We start from the raw sequence: 24,747 nt of genomic DNA, 5'->3' as shown, positions 1-24,747 counted from the left end.
ATTGCAAAAATTCGGCAGGAAGTGGCGAGTATGCTTGCGGAAGCAGGGTATGATAGAGACGAGTGTGATACAGTGGTGAATTCGGTTGACAAAGAATGGACAGAGGTACCTCCAAGAAGAAGAGTGATACCAAACTTGCACCGATTGTGGAGGATGAGGTCCTGGAAAACTCTCCTAAAGGTAATTCATTAAAACTCACTATGGATGATGTAAAAGATGAAATTAAGTACTGGAATTTAGCGGTTTATGGTTATGTGATGGGGGCGAACCCTCCTTGGGAAGCAATTGAAGGTTACCTTCGTCGTATTTGGCAGAATTATGAGATCTCTCAGGTCTCGTTTTTGCCTAATGGTCTTTTTGTAGTGATATTTGCTAAAGAGGAACATAAGAGGTTAGTACTGGCATAGGGAATGTTTTTGTTTGATGGGAAGCCAATTATCTTAAGGTCTTGGGATCCTAATGTTAAAATCACTAAGGTTTCAGTCAAAACTGTTCCAATTTGGGTGAAACTAGTAGGTCTCGACCTGAAATTCTGGGGGGTGAAATGCTTAGAGAAGTTGGCGTCCTTGGTTGGTAAGTTTGTTAGAGTGGATGATCTTACTTTAGAGAAAAACTTATTGGGTTATGCTAAAATAATGGTTGAGGTGGAAGTGGATCAATATTTCCCAGATAAGATCAAGTTTGATGATGAAAATGGGCAAGAGGTCATTGTTTTACTTGAGTATGATTGGCTTCCTATCACTTGTCAAAAATGCAAGGGTATTGGTCATAGAACTAATATGTGTAGGGGAAGAACTAGGGTGTTCAGGAAACCTGTAAATGGTCCAACTGCTCAAGCCCCAAAACAAGTGTGGAGGAAAAAGCCTGAAGCAACAGTCACTCTTGATCCAAAAGAATTTCCTACCCTCATCTCTCCACAAGGGGTGGTGAACAAAGAAAATCCTCCTGGTACTGTGGATAGGATTGCAGGACTTGCTACTCCAACAAATGCCAGTACAATGCAAGGGTCTCTATTAGAGCTGATCGTTTGCGGGCTAGGGCCGGACACGGGCCGGGCCACCATGTATAAAAAGTGTCCGGCGGGCCTATTTTTTATGTCCATACCCGTTATAACGAGCTTATTAAAGTTGCCCATACCCGTCCGTTATAAGTTGGCGGGCCTGCCCATGGGCCACCGGGCTTTGAAATAAAAAAGACACTAGCTTCATAATGACATATATTCGTACCAGAACTGAATTACTCTGTATATAGTACTAGAGTGCATCTTTGCGCGAACGCAAATACGTCCTCATACTAACACCAAAAGGCATAACAAATGCCCAAATTAAGTGTACATCGGGTAAACATTCACGTCATTCAGTACGTGGGTTTGGGTAATTTGAGATTTCAAGGTTATTTTTCTTCATTAATTTAATTAGGTATTGGATTATTACATGGACTTAGTTAATTAATTAGTTTGGTTAATGGTTTTAATGAAGTAAAAATTACGGAGTACATTATAAGCTTAGCGGGCCTAGCGGGCTGTCCACGAACATTTTTAGTTAGTCCATACCCGCCCATTAACTTAGCGGGCCGAGTTTTCCTTGTCCATTAACCATTTTTCTAAAAAAATTCATGTGACCAAGCCCGCTTAAATAGCGGGCTGGACGGGCCGAGCTGGACGGGCTGGACGGGCCGAGCTGGACGGGCTGGCCCGGAGATGATCAGCTCTAGTCTCTATTCACTCCAGCAAGAATTCTGACCAGAATGACTAGACATGAATCTAGACTGCCAGGGGGACAGAAAAGTGGTTTTGTCACAAGTACTAATGCTGAACTGACTAAATCTGCAGAAATGGTTGATAAAAGGGGGGAGGGGAGTCATCATCCCTTCATGCTTAAGTTTGGAATGTGGAATATTAGGGGCTTAAACAGTGACACCAAGCAGAGAGATGTGAAGTGGTTTCTGTATCAAACTGAGGTGGTCATGTTTGCGCTCATAGAGACCAGGGTTAAACCTGGTTGTCTGAATAATGTAGTTAATAATGTGTGTAATGGTTGGTTATTTACTACAAATCATAGCTGTCATACTGGTGGTAGAATATGGGTTCTTTGGAAGGAACAATATGTTCAGGTAGATATTGTTGAGATAGATTCTCAATATATTCATCTCAAAGTTAAGGATAAAATTGGTGATCATATTTTTTATGCTACTTTTGTGTATGGGTTTAATAATGTTGGGGAGAGAGTGCCCCTCTGGAATGCTTTAAAAAGTTGGACTATTACTGAGCCTTGGGTAGTACTTGGGGATTTTAATAATGTTCTGTACTCCAATGAGAAAATTGGGAAACCTGTCAAAGATGCAGAAATGATTCCTTTTCAAGACATGCTGGATATCTGTGAGTTACAAGATATGAAGACCACTGGTGCATTCTTCACTTGGACTAATAAACAACCAAGTGAAACTAGAGTCTTCAGTAGGATTGATAGAGTGGTTGTTAATACTGCTTGGGTTGATTTGTGGCCTGATTACTATGCTCATTTTGGCCCTGAAGGGTCATTTGATCACTGCCCTTGTATTATTTCTTATGAAGCTGATGCTGTCCAAGAGGAAACCATTCAAATTTTTTAATATGTGGAGTAAGGTCAGTGATTTTCATGACATTGTTAAGATTGGGTGGCAAGGTTACATTCAGGGATCTCCCATGTTCAGAGTGGTGAGAAAACTTAAGATGTTGAAAGCTGATTTAAAGGGTTTGAATAAGACTTTGTTCTCTGATATTGAAAGGAATGTTGAGATAGCTTATGAACTTCTTTTGGACTGTCAAAAGAATCTGCAAACCAATCCCAGGGATACTATTCTTATGGACATTGAACACCAAACAAAGGAGAGTTACTTACTACTTGCTCAAGCAAAAGATGATTACCTGAGACAGAAAGCTAAATGTCAGTGGGCTAAAGATGGGGACATAAATTCTGCTATGTTCCATAAGGTCATCAAGCTAAGGCAAATTCAGAACAAAGTCTTGCGAGTTGAGGATGCTCAGGGTAGGATATGTACTAAACCTGATGATATAATTCATGCTTTCGTGAGCTATTATGAGAATCTGCTTGGATCAAATGCACCTACAACTGGTTTCTATCCCCATATTGTTGAGAGAGGGCAACAGGTTTCCATTTCTGACTGGGATGCTTTATGCAAATTACCTTGTAATGAAGAGATAAATCAAGTTATTTTCTCAATCCTTGATGAGAAAAGCCCAGGTCCAGATGGTTATACCAGCTGTTTCTTTAAAGCTAGCTGGAACATTATCCATACTGATATCTGTGCATCTATCAGCGATTTCTTCCATTCTGGTCAGATGTTAAAGCAACTGAATAGTACCAATCTGATTTTGCTACCTAAAAATGATAATCTTGTGTCTGTCAAGGAGTTCAGGCCAATAGCGTGTGGCAATACCCTTTATAAGGTAATCTCTAAACTGATGTGCAATAGATTGGCTGATATTCTCCCTAGCATTATTAATCCTTCCCAATCAGCTTTCATAAAAGGAAGAAGTATAATGGGTAATATATTGATAAGTCAAGATTTGGTAAGATTGTATACTGGAGGTCAGTTTCCCCACGTTGTATGATGAAAGTGGATCTTAGAAAGGCCTATGACTCCATTGAATGGACATTTGTGCATCAAATGCTTCTCAGTATGAACTTCCCCTCCCAATTTATTGCCTGTATAATGCAATGCATAACCACAACTTCTTACTCTATTGTGCTCAATGGACAATCACATGGCTTTTTCTTTAGTAAACGTGGACTCAGACAGGGTGACCCCTTATCACCACTCTTGTTTACCTTGTGTATAGAGTATCTAAGTAGGCTGCTGAAGGAGGCTTGTGGTTACCCAGGGTTTAGGTTTCATCCACTTTGCAAGAGCCTACGTTGACCCATCTAATGTTTGCTGACGATCTCTTATTATTCAGTAGAGGTGACATCAGGTCCGTGTTTACTTTCATGGAGGTTTTTTCTTGCTTTTCTGGTGCTTCTGGACTGCAGATTAGCAAAGAAAAGTCTGATATTATCCCCAATGGTCTCACACCTGATAATGAAGCTACTATTTTGAAGCATAATGGGTTTAAGAAAGGTACTTTGCCTTTTAAATATTTAGGGGTGCAGATTTCTCATAAAAGGCTTACTAAACTGGATTGTAATGTCCTTGTGGATAGAATGCTTGCTAGAATTAGGGGTTGGAACAAGAGAAAAATTTCTTATTCTGGCAGACTAGTTCTGGTTAAATCTGTGTTAGCTACCATACACAATTATTGGTCACAAATCTTCATACTTCCTATTGGTGTTATAGATAAAATTCAGGCTCTCTGCAAGAATTTCCTTTGGGAGGGTGGGGAAGGCTATTCTAAAGCTCCTTTGATAGCTTGGTCCACTTTTTGTAAGGGAAAGGAGTATGGTGGTTTGGGACTTATTGATACAAAACTGTGGAATATTGCTGCAATAGGTAAGTTGGTGTGGTGGCTTGTGAAGAAAAAAGATCATTCATGGATACAATGGGTGGATAAGGTTTATATGAAACAAACATCATGGCTGGATTATAAACCAACATATGCTAGCTCTTGGGCGTGGAGGAAGATTTGTGAGGTCAAGGAAATTTTTAAGGTGGCTTATATGTAAGGTAAATGGGTAACTGACACTGAGGAGTATACTATATCTGATGGTTACACTTGGTTAACTCAGCAAGCTATAAATAAGGTCCTCTGGTACTTGAGTGTTTGGAATAAATTCATCATTCCAAAACATTCCTTTATCTTATGGCTCATTAATCATGGGAGATTGCTAACCTTAGACAGATTGGTTAAGATGGGAATTACACAGCAAACCTCCTGATTTCTGTGTGGTATCCAATCTGAAACCCACCACCACCTTTTTCAGGAATGCTGCTACACAAAACTGTGTCTTATTAAACTGCTTGCCTCGTTAAAAATGCAGCTTACTGGACAGGTCACTGCTGAAGCAATACTCAAGATGAAGAAGTTTACTGGTTTTATCAGATTGCTGCTGAGCTCTCTGATTGCGACTTTGCATTGCCAAATCTGGTATACCAGGAATGTGTGCAGGCATGAGGGCTATATTCCACAACCTGGTGCTCTCATTTCAAAAATTCAGAATGATTGCAGATTGAGATTACTGGGTCTGCCTCTTGGTACTCTTAGAAGTGAGGAGATTGAATGGTGTAAACAGAGGGGGTTAATGTAACAGGAAGGTTCTGTGGTTGTTTACTAGTTAATTTGTGATTATTGTTGTAATTGGGTGTTTATTCTATTCCTTATTAGTAAGGGGGATAGTGTAAACAAAAACTTGGTTGTAATGGTGTTTGCAGCCTATGTTTTGGGCTTGGTATTAATATTACTTACAATTCCACCAAAAAAAAAAAAGAATATTGGGGAACTATAACAATAATTACCTGCTACTTGCCTACTTCCGGTCAAAAATAAGAGAAAGTTCAGTAAAAGAAAAACGAGGGAATAATTCAGATTATTATAAGTTAAATTATAGTTTGGATTAATATGGAAAGGTGAGGTATAGTTTGGATTATAAATAATAAATGTATGAATTAGACAAATTTATCGTAATTTTAATTTATTAAAAATAAAATTTAAATAATAAATAGAAATAGACCATACCAACACGAAAATCAAAACTAGTTGGGGAGTTAAGCAAGTACCAAAGAGAGACCACACTAAACACACCACCAGTACTTGTAGACGTTGTGGAGTTAAAAGAGAGAGGACAAATTATTAATAATCCAAAAAAATCCAAGAAATCTCCCAAAAAATAATACACCCACCATCATCACCATTGATTTACTTTACTCACACTTCCACATGCATTTCCACAAATATTCCCTCAAAATAATACTCTTCTTACTACCACCATCCCTTTAACCTCCCATTTTTCCAGGATTCAACCTATTTTGTCCGATGAAATTGGTCCCTAAATCTCACAAAAACAACTGTAACTACATCACATCAAATGTTGAAAACTTGGCCGGAGAAATTGGTCGGAGTTCGAACTCCGGTGACGGAAGGACGGTGGTTGTTGCGGTGAGGTTAGACCAACAAAGTAAACAACTGTTAACATGGGCACTTGTTAAGGTTGCTCAACCTGGAGATCGTGTTCTTGCTCTTCATGTTCTTCATTCTTCTCCTCGTATTTTTCTCCCTCTTTCCTCTAATTTTCAGTTTTTTTTTCATGGATTTTTATATTTATTTTAATGGGTATTTTCATTTTTGTAATTTGAGAAATGGGTTGTTGTTAGAATTGAATTAATCACTCTTTCCTGACTCCTAAGGGGTGACATTAGGTGGACTAGCATGTGAGTTCGGATCCTCTGTCCCATTTACATGCCTCATCTTGCGTCCCACTGCCTCTTAGTAGCCCATACTATTGGAAATTTTTGAACTTATCAAAATTTTCGATATGTTTATTTTTATTTAGCTTATTGCATTAATAGTTTGCCCGTTGTTGACGATAAATCCTGGTTCCGCTACTGGGGGCGGTGTTTGGATATTGCGGAATGTGAATGTGGATTATAATTTTGGTTGGAATTAATTGTTTATAACAAATATTTCAGAGGAACAATCAACATTGGTGGCATTGGTGAAGACATTTGATTCAGTTCTTGCTGTTTATGAAGGTTTCTGCCATTTAAAGCAGGTTTATTTTCCATCTTCTACAGTACTTAAAAAAAGAGCAAATTTGTGCAATAAATGGGATTAAATTAGAGAGTGATATAATATTAATGGGGTTGAAGTAATTGTGGATTTTGTTAATTTGGTAATTTTTTGTTAAATGGGTAAAAAAATTTTACTTTCCCAATTTATTCATTTTTGAAGGTTAATTATTAGCTACTAATTGTACATTTCTCTCTCTTATTTGATTGCAAAGAACATAACAGTTCATGTTTCTAATGATGTGTTTCCCTTTGTCCTGCTTTGTTGGGTTTAATTGGATTGTATTGGATGCTTTATTTTGATACACGTGATTAGTTTTACCCATAATCCAAATCCAAAATGATGTGAAAATGACTTGGGATTTGTTGTTTTGTACCCACTATTAGTAGCATAAAGGAAAGTTAAAGAGTTTAATCACATTATGCTTGTGGAATGTCGGCTTTCGATGTCAAAGTTTTGATTAATAAAAAAATTCAACCAAAAAGATGGTTAAATTGGTAAAGTGTCTGTTTTAGGGAGTGTTTCTGTAACTTTGCAGATGATATTAAGATGCTTTTGGAGTAATACTATTTCCTAAGCTTTGATTTATTCTACTTCAAATTTAATAGGTTGATCTGAAGCTGAAGGTTTGTAGAGGGTCATCTTTGAGGAAGATTTTAGTCAGAGAAGCCAAGGAATTTGAAAGCGCTATAGTAATCCTTGGAGTATGTAAAATTCCGCACAGCATCCGTTCTCCAACATCAGTGGCCAAGTATTGTGCGAAGAAGTTATCAAATAAATTCTCAGTTTATGCAGTTGATAATGGCAAAGTTATTTTTCATAAAGAAGCGGCTACTTCGTGTTCTGGTACGTACTTCTTTGTGCTCAGTAGTTGTGGACCTTGTGGTTGTTTTAGCAATTTATTAACATACTCCCTCTGCTTTTTTTACAAATCATCTTTTTTGTTTTTCATGATATTGGTTTGATTTTAAATTAAAAAAAAAAAAAAAAAAAAAAAAAAAAACTATATCAAGGAAAATTTTAAAACTTACATCGCTAGATTCGTTGTAAAAGAACCATTTCATAAATTGTAATGCCTAGAGTATTTACTCGATATTGAAGATTGAAGAGATTAATGAGAGTAAATTATATAAAAGCGGAGGGATTACAACCACGCAATTTGCAAGAATTTAATTTTGAAGGATTTTGATTTCATATGTTTGTCTTTCTTTCCTATTGTGATTGAGCAGGAAACGTGACAAGCTATCAATTAAATGACAGAGTAGAATTTGACAACATAGAACAAATGGGCGGTGATTGGAATTCTGCCATTGTACCTGTGGAACCTGATATGGACAAGTGTGATAGTTTTGAAAAGCTTGGCGTCATTGCTAGAAAGAGTACCTTGATAAAGAGATACTTGGGTTGCGCACCCATCTCTTTATGGGCGGATTATCCTTGTGACGATTTGGAGGAGGAGGAATCCCATGTCAATGTTGTAGAGGACACATCTTTGGCTTTGGTACCATATCAGAAACCAGAGGCTTCTCCCGGACAGAATTTAACTATGGACCAAGAAGCGCATGGGTTGAGCACTGGATGGCCTTTGCTTCGTCGTGCATTTTTACCAAAGCATCCTGAGGCTGATAGGGTTCCAAGTCGGAAAACATCAATGGTTCGCCGAGTTTTGAAATTTCCCAGGCGACATTCTTCAATGGCTGTTCATCCTGACAGAAAAAGACATAACTCTGTTCAACTCGATAACCAACTGGCTGATCTGAGTACTGCAATTATTCCAGTTGATGATGTGTCGGCCTCTGCCCCTTGTTCACCTTCCCATAGGTTTTTACCAAAGGAATGGGAAGACCTTCTTGAGAAATACTCAACAACCTGTAGATTGTTTACTTACCAGGAACTTCTGTCTGCCACATCTGACTTCATACCTGGTTTGTTCTTGCATTTCATGTCTTCTTAGTTTTGGGACTCATGATGATTAAAAGTTTGTTCCAAATGTTTATAACAGTGTGCTTCTTGTTTTGCAGAAAATGTGGTTGGGAAAGGAGGCAGTAGCCAGGTTTACCGAGGGTGTCTTCCTGACGGGAAGGAGATTGCAGTGAAGATATTGAAGCCTTCAGAAGATGTGTTGCAAGAATTTATTGCAGAGATTGAGATCATTACAACAATCAATCACAAAAACATAATATCTATTTGTGGGTTTTGCCTTGAAGATGAGTATTTAATTCTGGTCTATGATTTCTTACCTAAAGGAAGCTTAGAAGAAAATCTTCATGGTTTGCTAATTGCTATAGAATCCTCTACTTTTGTTTCCATATTGAGTCAACCTTTTTGTATTGCCTGATGTGTATTTTCTTAAATTAGGTGATAAGAGTGATGTGAACCTATTTGGCTGGGAAGAGAGATATAAGGTTGCAGTGGGCGTGGCAGAGGCGCTGGACTGTCTACATAATAGAGATTCCGATTCAGTAATTCATCGAGATGTTAAATCTTCGAATATCTTACTCTCTGATGAATATGAGCCCCAGGTGAACAGAAAAAATACACTGTTTTGTGTTAGTTGTTTGATACTAGATCACAAATTGTATTGAGAAAGTTGCTAACCCGCTTTATATTTTTTGCATTTAAGCTGGCAGATTTTGGACTTGCCACACGGGTTTCAATTGTGTCATCTCACTTCGTCTCCACCGATGTTGCTGGAACCTTTGGGTGAATAACATCATATAAAAACTTCACGGACATTTAATCTTGCAGCTTTATGAAATGATTTAGCACATTTTGCTTGCTGCGTGGCTGTGAAGCACGATTATATCCTTTAGCTTATTACTCCCTCCGTTCCGGTCATTTGTTGTCCTATTCCATTTTAAGGTGTCTCAGTCAATTGTTGTCCTTTTTATTTTAGGATTGCATTTGATGAGCAATTTGATCATTCACACTCAATTTGGTCCACTTGTCATCTTATAATTGACTCTCTCCTCTTTCCTTGGTATTTGTGCCAAAACCCAAGGACAACAATTGACCGGGACGGAGGGAGTAGTTTTTAGGACAATTACTGGTTCCTATATTAAAAGAAACATATTGGCTTAATTCCTTATCTGCTGACTTTTATGTGGTAGGTACCTTGCACCAGAATACTTCATGCACGGGAAAGTGACCGACAAGGTTGACATATATGCATTTGGTGTTGTACTTCTTGAACTTCTTTCAGGAAGAAAGCCTATTGATAGCAGTCAACCAAAGGGAAAAGAAAGTTTAGTTATGTGGGTATGTATCTTATCTTGTCTCACTATCATGAAAATTAACCAATCTAAAACATACTCCACACAGAAACTTGTCTTACATGTGAGATTGACCCATTCACCCTATAATTAAATGGGGAATATATAAGGTTTGGGTTATTCTTACACGTAAGACCGTCTCCTACAAAACTCACTGAAAACCACAACACTACTTTTCCAAAAATGAATCGTGAAGTGCATGCTAATGTATTCATGAATAACCAGGCAAACTTGATACTAAAAGAGGAGAAGCAGTCTCATCTATTAGATCCCAGATTGGACAGCAGTGACCATGATCATGAACGCATCGAAAGAATGGTGCTGGCTGCCACCCTTTGCATAAGACGTGAACCTCAATTGAGGCCTCGGATAGGCAATGTTAGTCGAGTCATACTCACTGTTATTTTTCCATTTAATTTGTCCCCTCTTGTATGCATCTAACATATAACAACATGTGTGTGATTTCCAGGTTTTAAAACTACTCCAAGGCGATATTGAAGTAATAAACTGGGCAAAGCAGCACTTAAACAAGTACCCTGTAGATTTTGATGCATTGGATGTGGAGACATCACCAATTGATATCCAATCCCATCTAAACTTAGCTCTGCTCGGTATAGAAGCAGATGACTCGGCCTCTGTAAGTAGCACCGAGCCCAATATATCATTAGAAGATTATCTGAACGGGAGATGGAGCCGCTCTTCAAGTTTTGATTAGTCTAAATTGAGTGCTAGTGTTGATTTTGTGTAGTATCTTGTAAAGCTGTACATTTGTTGGCGGGTCGCCCTAGCTAATTGATAAGCTAGCTAGACCTTGGATGAGAGGATGCCCAGGTTAGTAGTATTTACACCCCGTCCTGGTCTAGGTACTTGATTCACTGAGTTCAAGAGACACTTGAATGCAAATTTGTGTAGGGAACATGAAACCATGAATCCTTCAATTGTTGTTTGTTCCACTGGGTTGTCTAATTAACAAGGTTTAGCAGCATGTCTTTCTTAATATGGCTTGTGTTCTTTTGCCTGCCGCCTCAGACTCTTAGTTGTAGCTGTTGCTGGCAATTACTTTACGTTTACTATATCGAGGATTCAAGGTCCGTGATTATCCAACATTGGCCATCTAAGTTGCTCAGACTTGGTTATCAAGTATGTGTCCAAACTCCAAATGTTAGTCTCGGTTAATTTATGACAAAATGTTAATGCCTTTGGCATGATTTGGAGCGTCGTGGCTAAGTGAGGGAGGCTAGCAGGAGTGGATGTTGACTCCGAGTAACGAAACAATATGAATTTTTGGTTGTCGAGTCATTCAATGGGTGAAAATGTGGGATGTGTTGGTGATAGTGTCATAATGTGTCAAGTTAATCGAGTCTTTTAGGTGGTGTATTTGCACTAATAAGCCGGTTTTGAGCACTAATCTTTGTATTTCTCGGCCAATCAAAGTTGGGTATCACTTAGGTTAATTGGGCATGTTTGGTTGGCATTTACGTCCCAAGCAAGTTTTGATAATAAGTTGAGGAGGAGAAACTATTTTGCACAAGTCAACTAAAGGAGAAAAACCCAAGTTCCCCTAAAGTGAAGAAAGGAGTACTAGAAATGAAGATTGAGGTCGGGTTTTGGAGGAGAAAGCACCAGAGCAAAGTTCAGTCTGCGCCTCACGGCGCAGCCTGCGCATTTTACAGAGAACACAGGCCTAATTCTTCGCAATTGGGCTTTGTTTAATACTTAACCTAGATTCTAGTGCAGCACTATATATACCCCAAACTTTTGAAGAACATTTTATCTCATGCTTTATCCTAATCTTGTAGTAATAAAAGACTTAATCTTTCCTTGGTTTATGTTAATCTTTCCACAAAATTTGGGTTGCTTGGTGTAATTCATTCACTTTGTCATCTCTAAACTTTGTAAGAACCTCTAAACCTTTCCTTTGTTTTAATTAAAGTATTTCCTTTGTTCTCAATGTTTATGTTAAATTGTTGTGTGTTAGAATTGATCATCCTTACATACAATTGTTGAACTATTGCATATTCTAAGCTTGTTGGTCTAATATTGCTTGAAATTAGTAGAAACACCCTCTTTTGTTGCATGCTTTGGTTAAAGTTTGCACCTTTAGGGAAAGGTTATGCTTGTATGTTCTTGTTATGATGGTTTCATCTAACTAAGAACGTATTCTATCAATTGCTCTGTAATACCACGATTTTTTGAGTCTAGTCTACTCGGCTAAATATGGCTAACTCGGTCGATTAGGGTGTCGTGTGTTTTCTGGTCAGGTTACTGTCCAGGAACACTCGGTCGAGTAGTGAGAAACTCGGCCAAGTACCCTAGTGAGATACTCGGCCGAGTACCCTCGGTACTCGACCGAGTATCCGGTCTGACGAGAATAATTTCCGCGGTTTTGATTAAGGTGATTAGAGATTACAAATTATGTTTTAACAGTTTACAATCACTTTTACAAAATCAAACGACGTTCATCATCTCTCTAATCACCCTAATCACTCTCAAAGCTAATTGATCGATCGCGAGTCTACACTTCCGTCTTTTGTCCCAATTTCGTTGGTAAGACTCTAGTGCTTCGTAATCAGTTAAAATATCGTCTTTTAGGGTTTTGTCCTAATTGTTAATTTGGGGAAAAGGGGGTAATTTGGTATGTTTGTGACATATGGTGTGATTGTGATTATTGCTAGGTGAAGGATTCGTAGAGGAACAGTTCTAGCTTCCGCTGATTACTTGTGATTTCAGATTCATAATAAGGTAGGGTTTTCCCTACTCAGTTGCCTGTTTAATTGATTTAAGATGATAATGATCGATGTATTGGCATGATTAGTATTATTATTATTGTGATTATGATTTTGGATGATTTGGCTTGGTTGTTTGATGTGTTTGTGGTTCACGAGGTGCGTCCTCGGCTGAGTGGAGTCATCATCGAGAATTGCTTCACGCCCTTGATTTGCCCCTTATGGTTCCCGTCACAAGGGAGATGTGCACATTAATGAACTTAGATTTTCGCTCGTAGCGATGAGCGGGGCTTAGGTGGGAACGACTGCGGTCCCTCACTGGCGGTGAGGATTACCTGTTGCGATGGGTAATCTGGCAGGACTACACACTTGAGTGTTTAGTCAGTTATTGATTGATAATGGAGTTGGAGATTGGTATTGGCATTGAATTGATTGTATCGTAGTGTTGTGAATTCTTATCTTGATTATACAGTTGACTGACCCCGTTAATGTTTTCAAAACTATGGCGATCCATTGGGGATGGTGAGTAGTTGATTGAGCAGGTACGGTTGTGGATAGCTTGCGGGTTTGGATAGGGGTCGAGTCATCACCGATCGTTTAGCTAGCTCCCGCTGACAGTTTATACATCAGTACTTTTGATAGTTTTGGTTGTAAACAGTTTTGGTTAACTTCAGTTGTATCTTGTTTAAACAGTTTTATCTTTTAATAAACGTTCTTGGATGATCTATTTGATATACTTTACCTCGGGCAACCAAGATGGTAGCACCTTGATATGCTAGGGTGGTCTTGGTAAGGCACTTTGGTGTATGGAGGTGTTACAAAGTGGTATCAGAGCACGATTTTGGAACCTAAAACCAATGAACAAAATGAACATAAGGAGTCTAATTAAAATGAACCCGGGTAGGAGTTGTTTGGAGCTACCGCAAAGGTTTGGGAGACATCCTAAAACCGCAAATTGCCCTTACAATTTCGAGCCGGTCACTACGAGGATGTCTTGGGATTCGTTATGTGCAATGCGTTGTTGTTGCGTGATAGAGTGAATGTGATTGTTGGCTTGAAAAGTTTATTTGATATGGAAAGGATGAAGGATATGATGTGATATGGCATAAAGGTGAACATGACTTATAGCATGCATGTATATTGTATGTTGTGTTTGATTTACATGTTGGTATGATAAGAGCTCATCTAGTATACTGGTTTTAGAGGTATTGAATTGTTATTGTCTGCGTTGTCATTGTTTAAGTTGTTTGGATGAGAAAGATTGATTTGTAAGTCCGATTTTGGGAAGACTGACTTCATATGTTCGTAAGTTGAGTTTTAGGAATGATATTGATGTGATTCCAATTAGAGGTGATAACGTGTCCTCTTACGATTCTAACGATAGGTTACACGCCCAAAACGACCAAGAAACGAGTGAGATACGACTGTTTTACGAAAACTGGACGTTGCGAGAACTGTGCAGGAACTCGGTCGAGTAGGTCCAACTCGGCCGAGTAACTTGCGAATTCGGCCGAGTAACCCGTATTCGACCAAGTAATCTTTCTGTGATAATTTGGGTCAGCTTCTGGAGTCGAGAACTCGGCCGAGTTGTATAGTTACTCAATCGTCTACCGAGTACGTCATGTACTCAACCGAGTACCTCTTTGGGCGGTTGTTTTGAGTCGGCGGCTATGTTCTTATATTTGTTTTGAGTCGTAGGTTATGTGCACAATGTCTTGGGTCTTAAAGCATTATTTTACATATGTGACGGTCTTGATACGTAAGTTACCAGATACTATGATGTGGAGAATATTAGCTTATGAAGGATATGTGTTTGGTAGGGAGGACATGAGTACACGTGATTGTGATGGATAGTGGAAAGAATAAGTGAAGTTGACGGGTTATTGAGATAAGGAGCACATTCTGTGAGCTATGGTGAGTGAATTAGTTGTTGGCTTAAGTGGTGTAGTGATGACCGTATATGGTCGAGTGATGATGAAAGTGGTAATGTAAATTCGAGGAATGTGAGAAAGAAAAGTTGAAATAGGGGATGTGAAAATTATAGTAATTTGGGATATATAGTGATTTATGGAGAGAGATGATTATGACGATGTTGGGTGAGGAGATGTGTAATGGAAGGTTGTGATAAAAAAAAATGGAAAAGATTGGTGTCTGGTTGTTATACCCCCTTCTTACCCGGCCAAAGTAATTAGGAAATGTTATCGTCTCGGTTTCCCGAGGTAGTGAAATCGGAATTACAATTAAGAAACTTCATTAAATAAATAACAAGTTTAGTTATTACAAACATAAACTAATGAGTAAATGAAATACAACTCGTCTATGGCTTTGTCATCCACCTAGTGACTAGCTACTCGACTCCAAAGTCAGTAGCGCGGCCCGAATCCCGATCACGTCAACAAGCAAACCCGTACTCAACCTGCTCCCCATATGATCGGAAATATCATATGGATCGACACAGGTCACCTTGAAAATAGGTGACAATTACACAGACGGACAACACGTCAGTTTCAATAAATAAAGCGTGACATGACACGAGTGTGTGAATATGCGATATGACTATGATATGAATGACATGCTATCAAACAACCACCACCACGGTACCGGGACACGCCCAGACATACCGACAACCACACTGGTACCGGGACACGCCCAGACATACCAACAACCACAAACAGGTACCGGGACACGCCCAGAAGTACCGGGTCCAGAAGCCAATTGGATCCTCTGTTAGACGCCGTGTCTCAACCACACGAGTCCCTCCGTAACTCAAGCCATTAATGTGCACATCTCTCTTGGAGTGGGAAGCTCCAAGAGGCGACTCGAGCGTAAGACGGTCTCCCAACCGTCTTACGTCTCCATAACAACAAGTAATCCACTAAGTCCTCCGAAATATAAGACACTTGTGGACATGGGCCACCTGCGACGCCCAGCCGATCTGTGGACGCAGCAGCAGTGTGAAAGCCACGCTCGGTGGCGTAAAAATGCTTTCGACCGGATCGTTTTAGATCGGTCGGTTTCGTCTCGGCAAGTGTCTCGAAACGATGCAAGAGATGTTCGGAGTCGCCACCAAGCATTTGTGGGATGCGTGGAACGCGTTCGAATCCACTTTATACCTAGGTCAACCAAGGCAAAAGCGGTGTTTGACATAGGTACTAATGATAAGAAGTCGTCTCTCTTTAGCATCTTATCTCTAGAATGACTCTCGTTCGCCGTGGATAAGGTCGTCCACTATCCAAAGTTTCTGAGTAAGAGGTGAAGGTACGTATTGGGAAGCCCTTTAATCGGACACTCAATCCCGCCCGCGGTAGCGGCTTCTACTGATCGATCTTGGTTGGTTAAATGCAAAAGTTGATAAAACGGGTAAATGCATGAATGCGCATCCACAAGTTTAAACCTAACATGTGAGCTTTCTATGTCGGTTGTTTATCCAAATATCAAGTAATTGATGTCAAGTTGGATTTAAAGTTGATTTGCATCCAAGACAAAAATTAAACATCCATTTACCGAGTTAGGTTCATGGTGCATAACGTGATCCATTTGTCTTAGAAAGGCGTTTTGCAAATACAAAGTAAAAGGGCAGGTTTGTCATCTGATCCGTCCTGTATTCGGGTTAACCGATGTTGGGATTGTCCTAGACAAGTGCTGGAAAGGAAACAGGACCTGCATCAGGCAGCCTATTGAGGCGCGAGCTATCAGACGATGCAAAGGGACCTGACCTGGTTTGAAAACTGGAAAACAGTTGGCCTGTTTAGGCGCGAGGCAGTTGACTATCCAAAGGGACGTCTTCTGACTGTTGAAAACGTTTGTAAAACGGTTTGTAAAAGGGTATTTGAACCCGTATTTGTTTGAAAATATCGTATAGACCGCTTTTGTATTAATGTGAGGAACGAGAGTTGAATAATCACCATTGTATTGACGATATTCGATGTCCAGTTTGGTTTTGCAAGCTTGACATGAATAGTTTTGAAAAATGATTGTGAACTAATTGTATTAAGTTCATTTGTCTGTAATTAGTCAATGTTTATCATCGTACTCGGGTTTAAACCGTCATGGTATAAGGAACCAAGGGTGAAAATGTTTTATGGTTAAAAAGTTTATCATAAAATTGATTTGAAACGGTAAAAACCGGTTGTAAAATGAAATGAAAAATGAAAAGAATGAAATCAAACACGTTTGTTTTCTTACCTAATAAAAAAAAAAGGTTTGAGTTCTGACCTGGACACTCCATTGAGGTGCGAGGTACCTAGTGGTGACTAGGGCCTTTTGTTTCTGGTCAAAACTCGGCTTTGGCTCATTCGATCCGTATTTTGGACCATGTTATGTATGTTTTAACATGTTAAGGTCATAAAAACAGATAAAAAGACATGAAAGAAGAGGATTATTACACCCTCATACTTACATTCTAGGTTTGAGACGAGAAATCCACGAAAGTGTAACAACTTGTTAGGTCGGAAAACTCGGTTGAAAACCGTTTTAGCAATGTAAAGAGTGTTTGTTTATTTTAGTGATTGTTTAGTTGATCGAAGTGGTCGGACAAGTGATTTAATGCATGATGACGGTACCAAACAATGTGTAAGGCTTGTATTTTCGATCGGTAGGTCGAAAATACGTGTCGGTTTGTGACTTAAGAAGTCGAGTCTAGAATTTTATGGGAGAAATGAGGGGGCGGACACAGGCGTTCCTTTAAATGGTGGCATTAGAGGGGTATTTATAGAAGATTGAGTGGTTGTGTGCGTTTTGAGCGAAGTGTCCGCATGGGCTACTCGAAGAAGCGCGAGCCATTTCGCGGGTCTTCGAGCTATCTTGTCACTATCACGCAATTGAAATCATGATTTGTTCTATATTAGGTTTTGGATGGCATGATTGTAGTACTTGATCATTCAAGTATACCGGGTATACTTAACAAGGAAGTTTTCTGATGTTTGTTTTTTGTGTTTGATTCGGTTTGACTCGTTGTTGGAGTCGGGATTTGAATTTTTGAGTCGGTTTTTGGCCCGTGTCGGTTTTGACTCTAGTTAGAGTCATTGCGACCCCGTCGTCGTGCATAAAACACTCCAGATACTTTTGAAAAGTTTTGAAAATGTTTTGTTTTTGAAATCGTTTTGAGTTTTCCGACGTATAGTTATACAAAACTGTCGATTAAACGCTGCGATTCCTAAGCATGTTGTAGTCCGATAATCATCGGGTGTTTGTTGGGGATTCGACAGATACTGGATATCTACAACAGTACAATAAATGCAAGATACCATATAACATGCCAGTTACCGACCCATTCAATGCAATTAACCAATATCATGTTATAATGCAATGACCATTAAAATACGACTCAGTTAACCATTCAAACATATATTAAAACTGAGTAGGATTAACCTACCTTTTAGCAAATCCTGCTAAACAATAAAGCAACCGGATACAAATATGCTCCTCCATAAAGTCGGCACCTAATTACGATAATTAAATATAATTACTAACTAAACTAAACTAATTAAAATACGAATTCAATTAATTAAAACCCGTCTTAATTACGCTACCCAAAAACCCGCTCAAAACAACCCATAGAAACTCCACCTCCACGGCCAGCCACCCCTTTAAATCACCACCTTCTGCTGCAGCCATAGTGGCCATCACCACCAGCCACGGTGGGCCACGACCAGCAGCAGAACTACAAATACGAACACCATACAACAACAACAACAACAACAACACACGAACAACAACACCACCACACAAACGCACCCACCGTGGCCACCACCAGCCACGGACGACCACGCCATCACCCCCACCGTGTCCCTTAGCCTTAGTCGACACTAGCCACTATCGACAACCACCAGCAACACCAACGACACTAGCAACAACGAAGAACAACAATAACAACAACAAACATGCCGTACAACCACCCTTTGGCCCTCGATCCCGCCACCTACAACCACCCAAACCACCACCCAAGACCACCACTAGCTTCTCCTCACTACCCTCAACACAACCACCCCAAAACCAACCCAAGTCAGTCATGGTAAGAGGGTTAAAAATCCGTCTTAAGACGGTCACACAACAACTACAACACCCTTATAAAACTCGGTCAAACCCGTATTGGGTAGTCAACGGTGGGTCAACGGCGGTCTTGGGTGGTCAAGGTCGAAGTGGGTCAAATAAAATAATATGTGAGCTAGTGAGACAGTCTTACCTTACGAACTCGGGGCGGAGGGACGAGATCTCATAATCTCCTCTTTCTCTCTTCTCCCTTATTTTTTATGTGGATTTTATGAGATTTTGTGAGTGGATAAGGGTGGGTGGATAAGGTAGGGTGGAGTATATAAGTTGGGTGTAAGTTTCTGGCAACCGTCACAATTACTACCGTCTCGAGTTAATTATTATTATTATTATTATTATTATTATTATTATTATTATTATTATTATTATTATTATTATTATTATTATTATTATTATTATTAGTATTATTATTACAACTATTACTATTACTATTATTATTATTATTATTATTATTATTATTATTATTATTATTATTATTATTATTATTATTATTATTATTATTATTATTATTATTATTATTATTATTATTATTATTATTATTATTATTATTATTATTATTATTATTATTATTATTATTTATTAAAAAAAAAAGGATGCGCGCAGCTGTCATAGATAGAAAAATAAAAGTTTACATGAAATTGGTAGGGAGCCGAGAGACAATCTTGGCCCCACCCCCTTAGCAACAGCAAAGCTAAGTCTAGTCAAAATATAAGCGGCCAGCCGAGCCCCCGCATCCTAAGATACCGAGAATTTCTGGATCCGCTTGAACAAGGCAACAGCATCCGAACCCAGCTCTCCAAGCGAAGAGAAAGAGAAGGGAAGGAAACCATAACCAGCTGCCGCGCATAAATCCCCATACTTAGCACACTTACGCTGAGCAGCATCAGCGACAACCCGCCTGCGCACAAAATCGGTCATCCCCATATTATTATTATTATTATTATTATTATTATTATTATTATTATTATTATTATTATTATTATTATTATTATTATTAGTATTATTATAATTATTATTATTATTATTATTGTTATTATTGTTATTATTATTATTATTATTATTATTATTATTATTATTATTATTATTATTATTATTATTATTATTATTATTATTATTATTATTATTATTATTATTATTATTATTATTATTATTATTATTATTATTATTATTATTATTATTATTATTATTTTTATTTTTTTTTTGCTGGAAAATTAGGATCAATATATTAAACATAGGAAATATTTCAAGTACAAGATCCTAGATACCTACAAGGGAGCCAGTGAGGCCACCTAAGACAACATTAACAACCAAAGTAAAAGAATCTACTACAACACTCTTTAGCCATGAGAGAATCTAAGAGAGACCAAAAACTGGATTTTGCGAATGAGAGTTAGTGGAGCAGCCTTAGCACCTGTGAATATGCGCTTATTTCGTTCCCTCCAGAGAAGATATATAGCACACATTAAGGCACACCTACGTTGTTTCTTCAGCAGACTGCCCACGGTTATGGGCTTTAAACCAGTGGAAAATATGAGGAAGAGAGACACAGGGAGTGGCCCTGAGCCAAAGAGCAACAGTATGCCAAACAGTAGAAGAGAAAGAGCATTCAAAGAAGAGATGAGGATGTGATTCCAGGGAGCTTTCACAGAGGACACATCTATTGACCATGAACAACCCTCTACTGCACAAGTTGTCCACAGTTGGTAGTCTCCGCTGTGTAGCCAAATTCCCAATGAAGCTGTGCTTAAGGTAGCAAAAAGAGTCCCAAATGACCCTACTCTGAGGGAAGTGCATCCCCTTGGCCCTAATCATCTCATAGAAACTGTTTTTGTAGGCAGGAGACAAGAGGAAATGGTGAGCATTGACAGGGCTGCCAAGGAGTTGAACCAGGAGATCTCTACACTTAATGATGCTACCCCAAAACCAGGAGTAAGCAGCCGTGAGATGGAAACTCCATATGTCCACATCCTTGAGAATGTATGCCTTCACCCACTTCACCCAAATAGTGTCAGTGTGTGTGATAATCTTATGAATCAAGATATCATTCTTTTAAAATATTTTATTATAGAATTCGTGATCGAATCAAGATATCATTCTTTTAAAATATTTTATTTGTACAATCAATCATCTAACGAAGTCTGACCACGTTTCTTTTTCTTTTAGACTTCCATTGGTTACAAAAAAAAAATAATATATGAAAAACTGACTACAAGGGGTTAAGTTCTAAAATACTTTTCTTTTTTTTGTCATTTTTTTTAGTTTTTGCTCTTTTTTTGATAGAACTTAAATTCTAGTCTAAATTGAATTTTTTTATTATTACATTACACGGGGTCTAAAAAGAAACATGAGATACTTGTTTGATATTTGGTTATTGGATCCGTCGGGACTGACGGGGCTCGAACCCGCAGCTTCCGCCTTGACAGGGCGGTGCTCTAACCAATTGAACTACAATCCCAAGGAACTAAGGTATACAATATCTTTTTTTATGATTTGATTGAAATCATTTAGAGTTCGAATTTTTGTCTTATAATATAGAAGGGAGTTATTAGTGATATAAGGATCTCTGTATGAATATGTACTTGAGTGAGAACAACACGAATTACTAGTTAATTTTCTTTAGTTTAAATTATCCCATAGGATGAATCTAGATAATGATCTAGATCATTATTTAAATTTCCCTTAACAAATAAAAAACAGAAAAATCGACTCTTTTATTCCGCATGTCGTCCGTTTCGGGAGGACAAATATCTTCATCTAAATAATGGATGAGAGAGCTTTTGGGCCGAGCTGGATTTGAACCAGCGTAGACATATTGCCAATGAATTTACAGTCCGTCCCCATTAACCGCTCGGGCATCGACCCAGGAAGAATCTATTCAATTATAGGTTTATTGATTAGGCTTATTGATAATGCACGAGCAACTTCCTTTCGTAGTACCATACCCTTAGGGGAAGTCGAATCCCCGCTGCCTCCTTGAAAGAGAGATGTCTTGAACCGCTAGACGATGGGGGCATACGTACCCAACTGCCATCATACTATGTTCATAGTATGAACAGTTTTTTGAAATTGTCAATATAATCGAATCTAATATATATTATTATTAAATTTTAAATAACAATAATTAGATTCAAGGGGTCTTTCCATCTTACATGATTACATCCAATTTTTTTTCATTTCATTTTTTTAATAATTCATTCAAACCATTCGATATTAAATCTATAAACTATAAAAAAATTCGTTCTAATTTTTTTTTTCTTAATATAAAAGATAAAATTTATTAAATTAGCGGAGGAAATCTAAATACTAAATAATAGATAATTCAAGGATCCGTTCAGGACGTGCTTTAGCTACTCAAAAAAAGGAGGTTTAAGGTAAACAAACCCCATATATCGCATTTAGAAAGGAGCAGCTAGCTGCCTACTTATGTATATGTAAGTTGTATAATATAGAATATAATAACTTCATTAAATATATTTTATATGTATATTATATTTCTTATTTCTATTATAGAATAGATATAAGTGGTGACTCAGCCAAGAATTAACTATATATAATATTTAATATATATATTTTAAATATATAAAAGGGCCCTTTTAACTCAGTGGTAGAGTAACGCCATGGTAAGGCGTAAGTCATCGGTTCAAATCCGATAAGGGGCTTTTTTGAGGTGTTTCATAAAAAAACACCATCATATTTGCACGCGGAATAGAGTTTTTGTTGATATCTAATATATAATTATATTATAAAGTTGAACTAATCTTCATTATAATGACTAAATAATAATAATCGTATAAGCGGTCTGTTGAATCATTAAATATTTAGATTTTATATTATTTTTTTATTTCAATAAAATTGTTTAGAATAACAAAATTATAAATCAACAAATGAAAAATAAGTGGACCGACCTATTGAATCATGACTCTACCCACTATTCGATATTAAAATGTGATTGAGATTAAAATGAAACAATTGACCTTTTTTTCTTTAAACTCTGCATGAATTTGTCGATATTTCCTACTAATTCTTTGTGTTCCTAGTTATTCCGATTCCGCATTAAAAAATTGGCTATTATCTTCCTCATAAAGAGGATAAAACTTTTATTAAATTACAAATCACAAAGATAAAAAAAGCCATTTTCAATATCTATTTTTTCTTTGATTCCCAAATGGAAGTAAGTTCGACCTTATCTATTGAAATTTTATTCGATATAGCGCGACTTCATGTACAAACAATTTCAATATCCATGCACCCCCATATTTTTGTTCCAACAATTTAATGGAGAATGCATCCGGGAAGGAAACTTTTATTTCAAGTTTCCTTTTTTTATTGAATGAATATTGAATATTATATTAAATTTAATTTTAATTAAGTAAAAATAGGAATTCTCTCTTTTTCTGACAGAATAAAATGTAAATAAAAAAATAGTCGAAGTACCTTTCTTACCTTAACCCGCGAAAATGAAAAGATATACTTTTAAATTTTCCGACAGTGAGGAGTAGATCATTTGTTCCTTCAACAGTTCTTTTTTCACAAAAGTAATAGTTAATCGTTGAGTCTAATAAGTTAAAATTAATAAATATAAATAATTTAATTTAACCTAAGTTCATTTATGAACCTCTAAAGGATTTATTTTTCGAAACCCTATCGCTAAACTAAGGTCCGTGGACGAGAAATCAAAAAATACAAAAAAGAAATAAAAAAATTCTCGAACTCCATAAAATGCTAATGCTATAAGGTGCTCGGAAATAATAATAATAATAATAATAATAATAATAATAATAATAATAATAATAATAATAATAATAATAATAATAATAATAATAATTATTATTATTATTATTATTATTATTATTATTATTATTATTATTATTATTATTATAACAACTATTACTATTACTACTACTATTATTATTATTATTATTTCTATTATTATTATTATTATTATTATTATTATTTTTTTTTTTTAATTAAAAAAAAAAGATGCACGCAGCTGTCATAGATAGAAAAATAAAAGTTTACATGAAATTGGTGGGGAGCCGAAAGACAATCTTGGCCCCACCCCCTTTAGCAACAGTAAAGCTAAGTCTAGTCAAGATATAAGCGGCCAGCCGAGCCCCCGCATCCTAAGATACCGAGAATTTCTGGATCCGCTTGAACAAGGCAACAACATCCGAACCCAGCTCTCCAAGCGAAGAGAAAGAGAAGGGAAGGAAACCATAACCAGCTGCCGCGCATAAATCCCCATACTTAGCACACTTATGCTGAGCAGCATCAGCGACAACCCGCCTGGGCACAAAATCGGTCATCCCCATATTATTATTATTATTATTATTATTATTATTATTATTATTATTATTATTATTATTATTATTATTATTATTATTATTATTATTATTATTATTATTGTTATTGTTATTGTTATCATTATTGTTATTGTTATCATTATTACTACTACTACTACTACTACTACTACTACTACTACTACTACTACTACTACTACTACTACTACTACTACTACTACTACTACTATCATTATCATTATCATTATTATTATTATCATTATTAATATCATTATTATCATTATCATCATTATTATTATTATTATTTTTGCAAGAAAGTAGCTTACTTTTATTCATCCAAAACGGGAACAAAAGTAACAATCTTACAAAGCTAACCAATAAGTTACTCAAGCATGAAAAAGCTCTAACATATCCGCATCATCACCTATACAACCATTGAAAACACGAACAGCAACACTATATTGGATTTTCCGGACTAGACTATCCTCAGTGAGTGCATATCCCAAGAAAATTCGCCTATTCCGTTATTCCCAGAGAAAGCCAACAGTAGACATAATACTACAAATCCTCCATTTGTGCTTACTGATTCCCTTAGACGCAAGATAATGAAGTCGTTTAAGTTCATATAGCACACCTCGAGGTCGACGAGTTAGACCAAGCCATGAAAAGATAGTACC

At 37.3% G+C, this 24,747-nt stretch overlaps 3 protein-coding genes and 2 non-coding genes across 5 annotated transcripts; 4 read left to right on the top strand and 1 right to left on the bottom strand.

The window, feature by feature from the left end:
• The first annotated feature begins 410 nt into the window (after positions 1-410).
• On the top strand, positions 411-2,610 carry LOC141641186 (uncharacterized). Its single transcript, XM_074449856.1, has 2 exons — positions 411-993; positions 1,832-2,610. The coding sequence occupies exons 1-2, from the start codon at positions 411-413 to the stop codon at positions 2,608-2,610; spliced, it is 1,362 nt and encodes a 453-aa protein (XP_074305957.1).
• Position 2,611: 1 nt separating this feature from the next.
• LOC141641185 (uncharacterized) lies at positions 2,612-5,243 on the top strand. Its single transcript, XM_074449855.1, has 3 exons — positions 2,612-3,448; positions 4,032-4,550; positions 4,977-5,243. The coding sequence occupies exons 1-3, from the start codon at positions 2,612-2,614 to the stop codon at positions 5,241-5,243; spliced, it is 1,623 nt and encodes a 540-aa protein (XP_074305956.1).
• A 447-nt stretch (positions 5,244-5,690) lies between these two features.
• Positions 5,691-10,990, top strand: LOC141642894 (protein kinase STUNTED-like). Its single transcript, XM_074451875.1, has 10 exons — positions 5,691-6,197; positions 6,622-6,704; positions 7,330-7,567; positions 7,951-8,646; positions 8,743-8,991; positions 9,080-9,243; positions 9,345-9,424; positions 9,832-9,979; positions 10,219-10,371; positions 10,463-10,990. Exons 1-10 carry the CDS (start codon positions 5,969-5,971, stop codon positions 10,706-10,708), a joined length of 2,286 nt encoding a protein of 761 aa, XP_074307976.1. The 5' UTR covers positions 5,691-5,968; the 3' UTR covers positions 10,709-10,990.
• Positions 10,991-21,151: 10,161 nt separating this feature from the next.
• On the bottom strand, positions 21,152-21,225 carry TRNAD-GUC (transfer RNA aspartic acid (anticodon GUC)). Its single transcript has one exon. It is a non-coding gene; the product is annotated as a tRNA-Asp (tRNA).
• A 1,132-nt stretch (positions 21,226-22,357) lies between these two features.
• TRNAT-GGU (transfer RNA threonine (anticodon GGU)) lies at positions 22,358-22,429 on the top strand. The gene has a single exon. It is a non-coding gene; the product is annotated as a tRNA-Thr (tRNA).
• The last annotated feature ends 2,318 nt before the right edge of the window (positions 22,430-24,747 follow it).

This window comes from Silene latifolia, chromosome 2, assembly GCF_048544455.1.
Source record: "Silene latifolia isolate original U9 population chromosome 2, ASM4854445v1, whole genome shotgun sequence".
NCBI lineage: Eukaryota > Viridiplantae > Streptophyta > Magnoliopsida > Caryophyllales > Caryophyllaceae > Silene > Silene latifolia.
The sequence above is the reverse complement of the archived record's forward strand: the minus strand, read 5'-3'. Positions and strand labels throughout refer to the sequence as shown.

Coding starts and splice junctions, on each gene's coding strand:
- LOC141641186 (XM_074449856.1), top strand. CDS start 411: ATGTTTTTGTTTGATGGGAAGCCAATTATCTTAAGGTCTTGGGATCCT. Junction 994..1,831: donor TGCTACTCCAACAAATGCCA/GTACAATGCAAG, acceptor CTAAATCTGCAG/AAATGGTTGATAAAAGGGGG.
- LOC141641185 (XM_074449855.1), top strand. CDS start 2,612: ATGTGGAGTAAGGTCAGTGATTTTCATGACATTGTTAAGATTGGGTGG. Junction 3,449..4,031: donor GTGGCAATACCCTTTATAAG/GTAATCTCTAAA, acceptor TCTGGACTGCAG/ATTAGCAAAGAAAAGTCTGA. Junction 4,551..4,976: donor GGATACAATGGGTGGATAAG/GTTTATATGAAA, acceptor TTAAAAATGCAG/CTTACTGGACAGGTCACTGC.
- LOC141642894 (XM_074451875.1), top strand. CDS start 5,969: ATGAAATTGGTCCCTAAATCTCACAAAAACAACTGTAACTACATCACA. Junction 9,244..9,344: donor CTGATGAATATGAGCCCCAG/GTGAACAGAAAA, acceptor TTTGCATTTAAG/CTGGCAGATTTTGGACTTGC. Junction 9,980..10,218: donor AAGAAAGTTTAGTTATGTGG/GTATGTATCTTA, acceptor ATGAATAACCAG/GCAAACTTGATACTAAAAGA.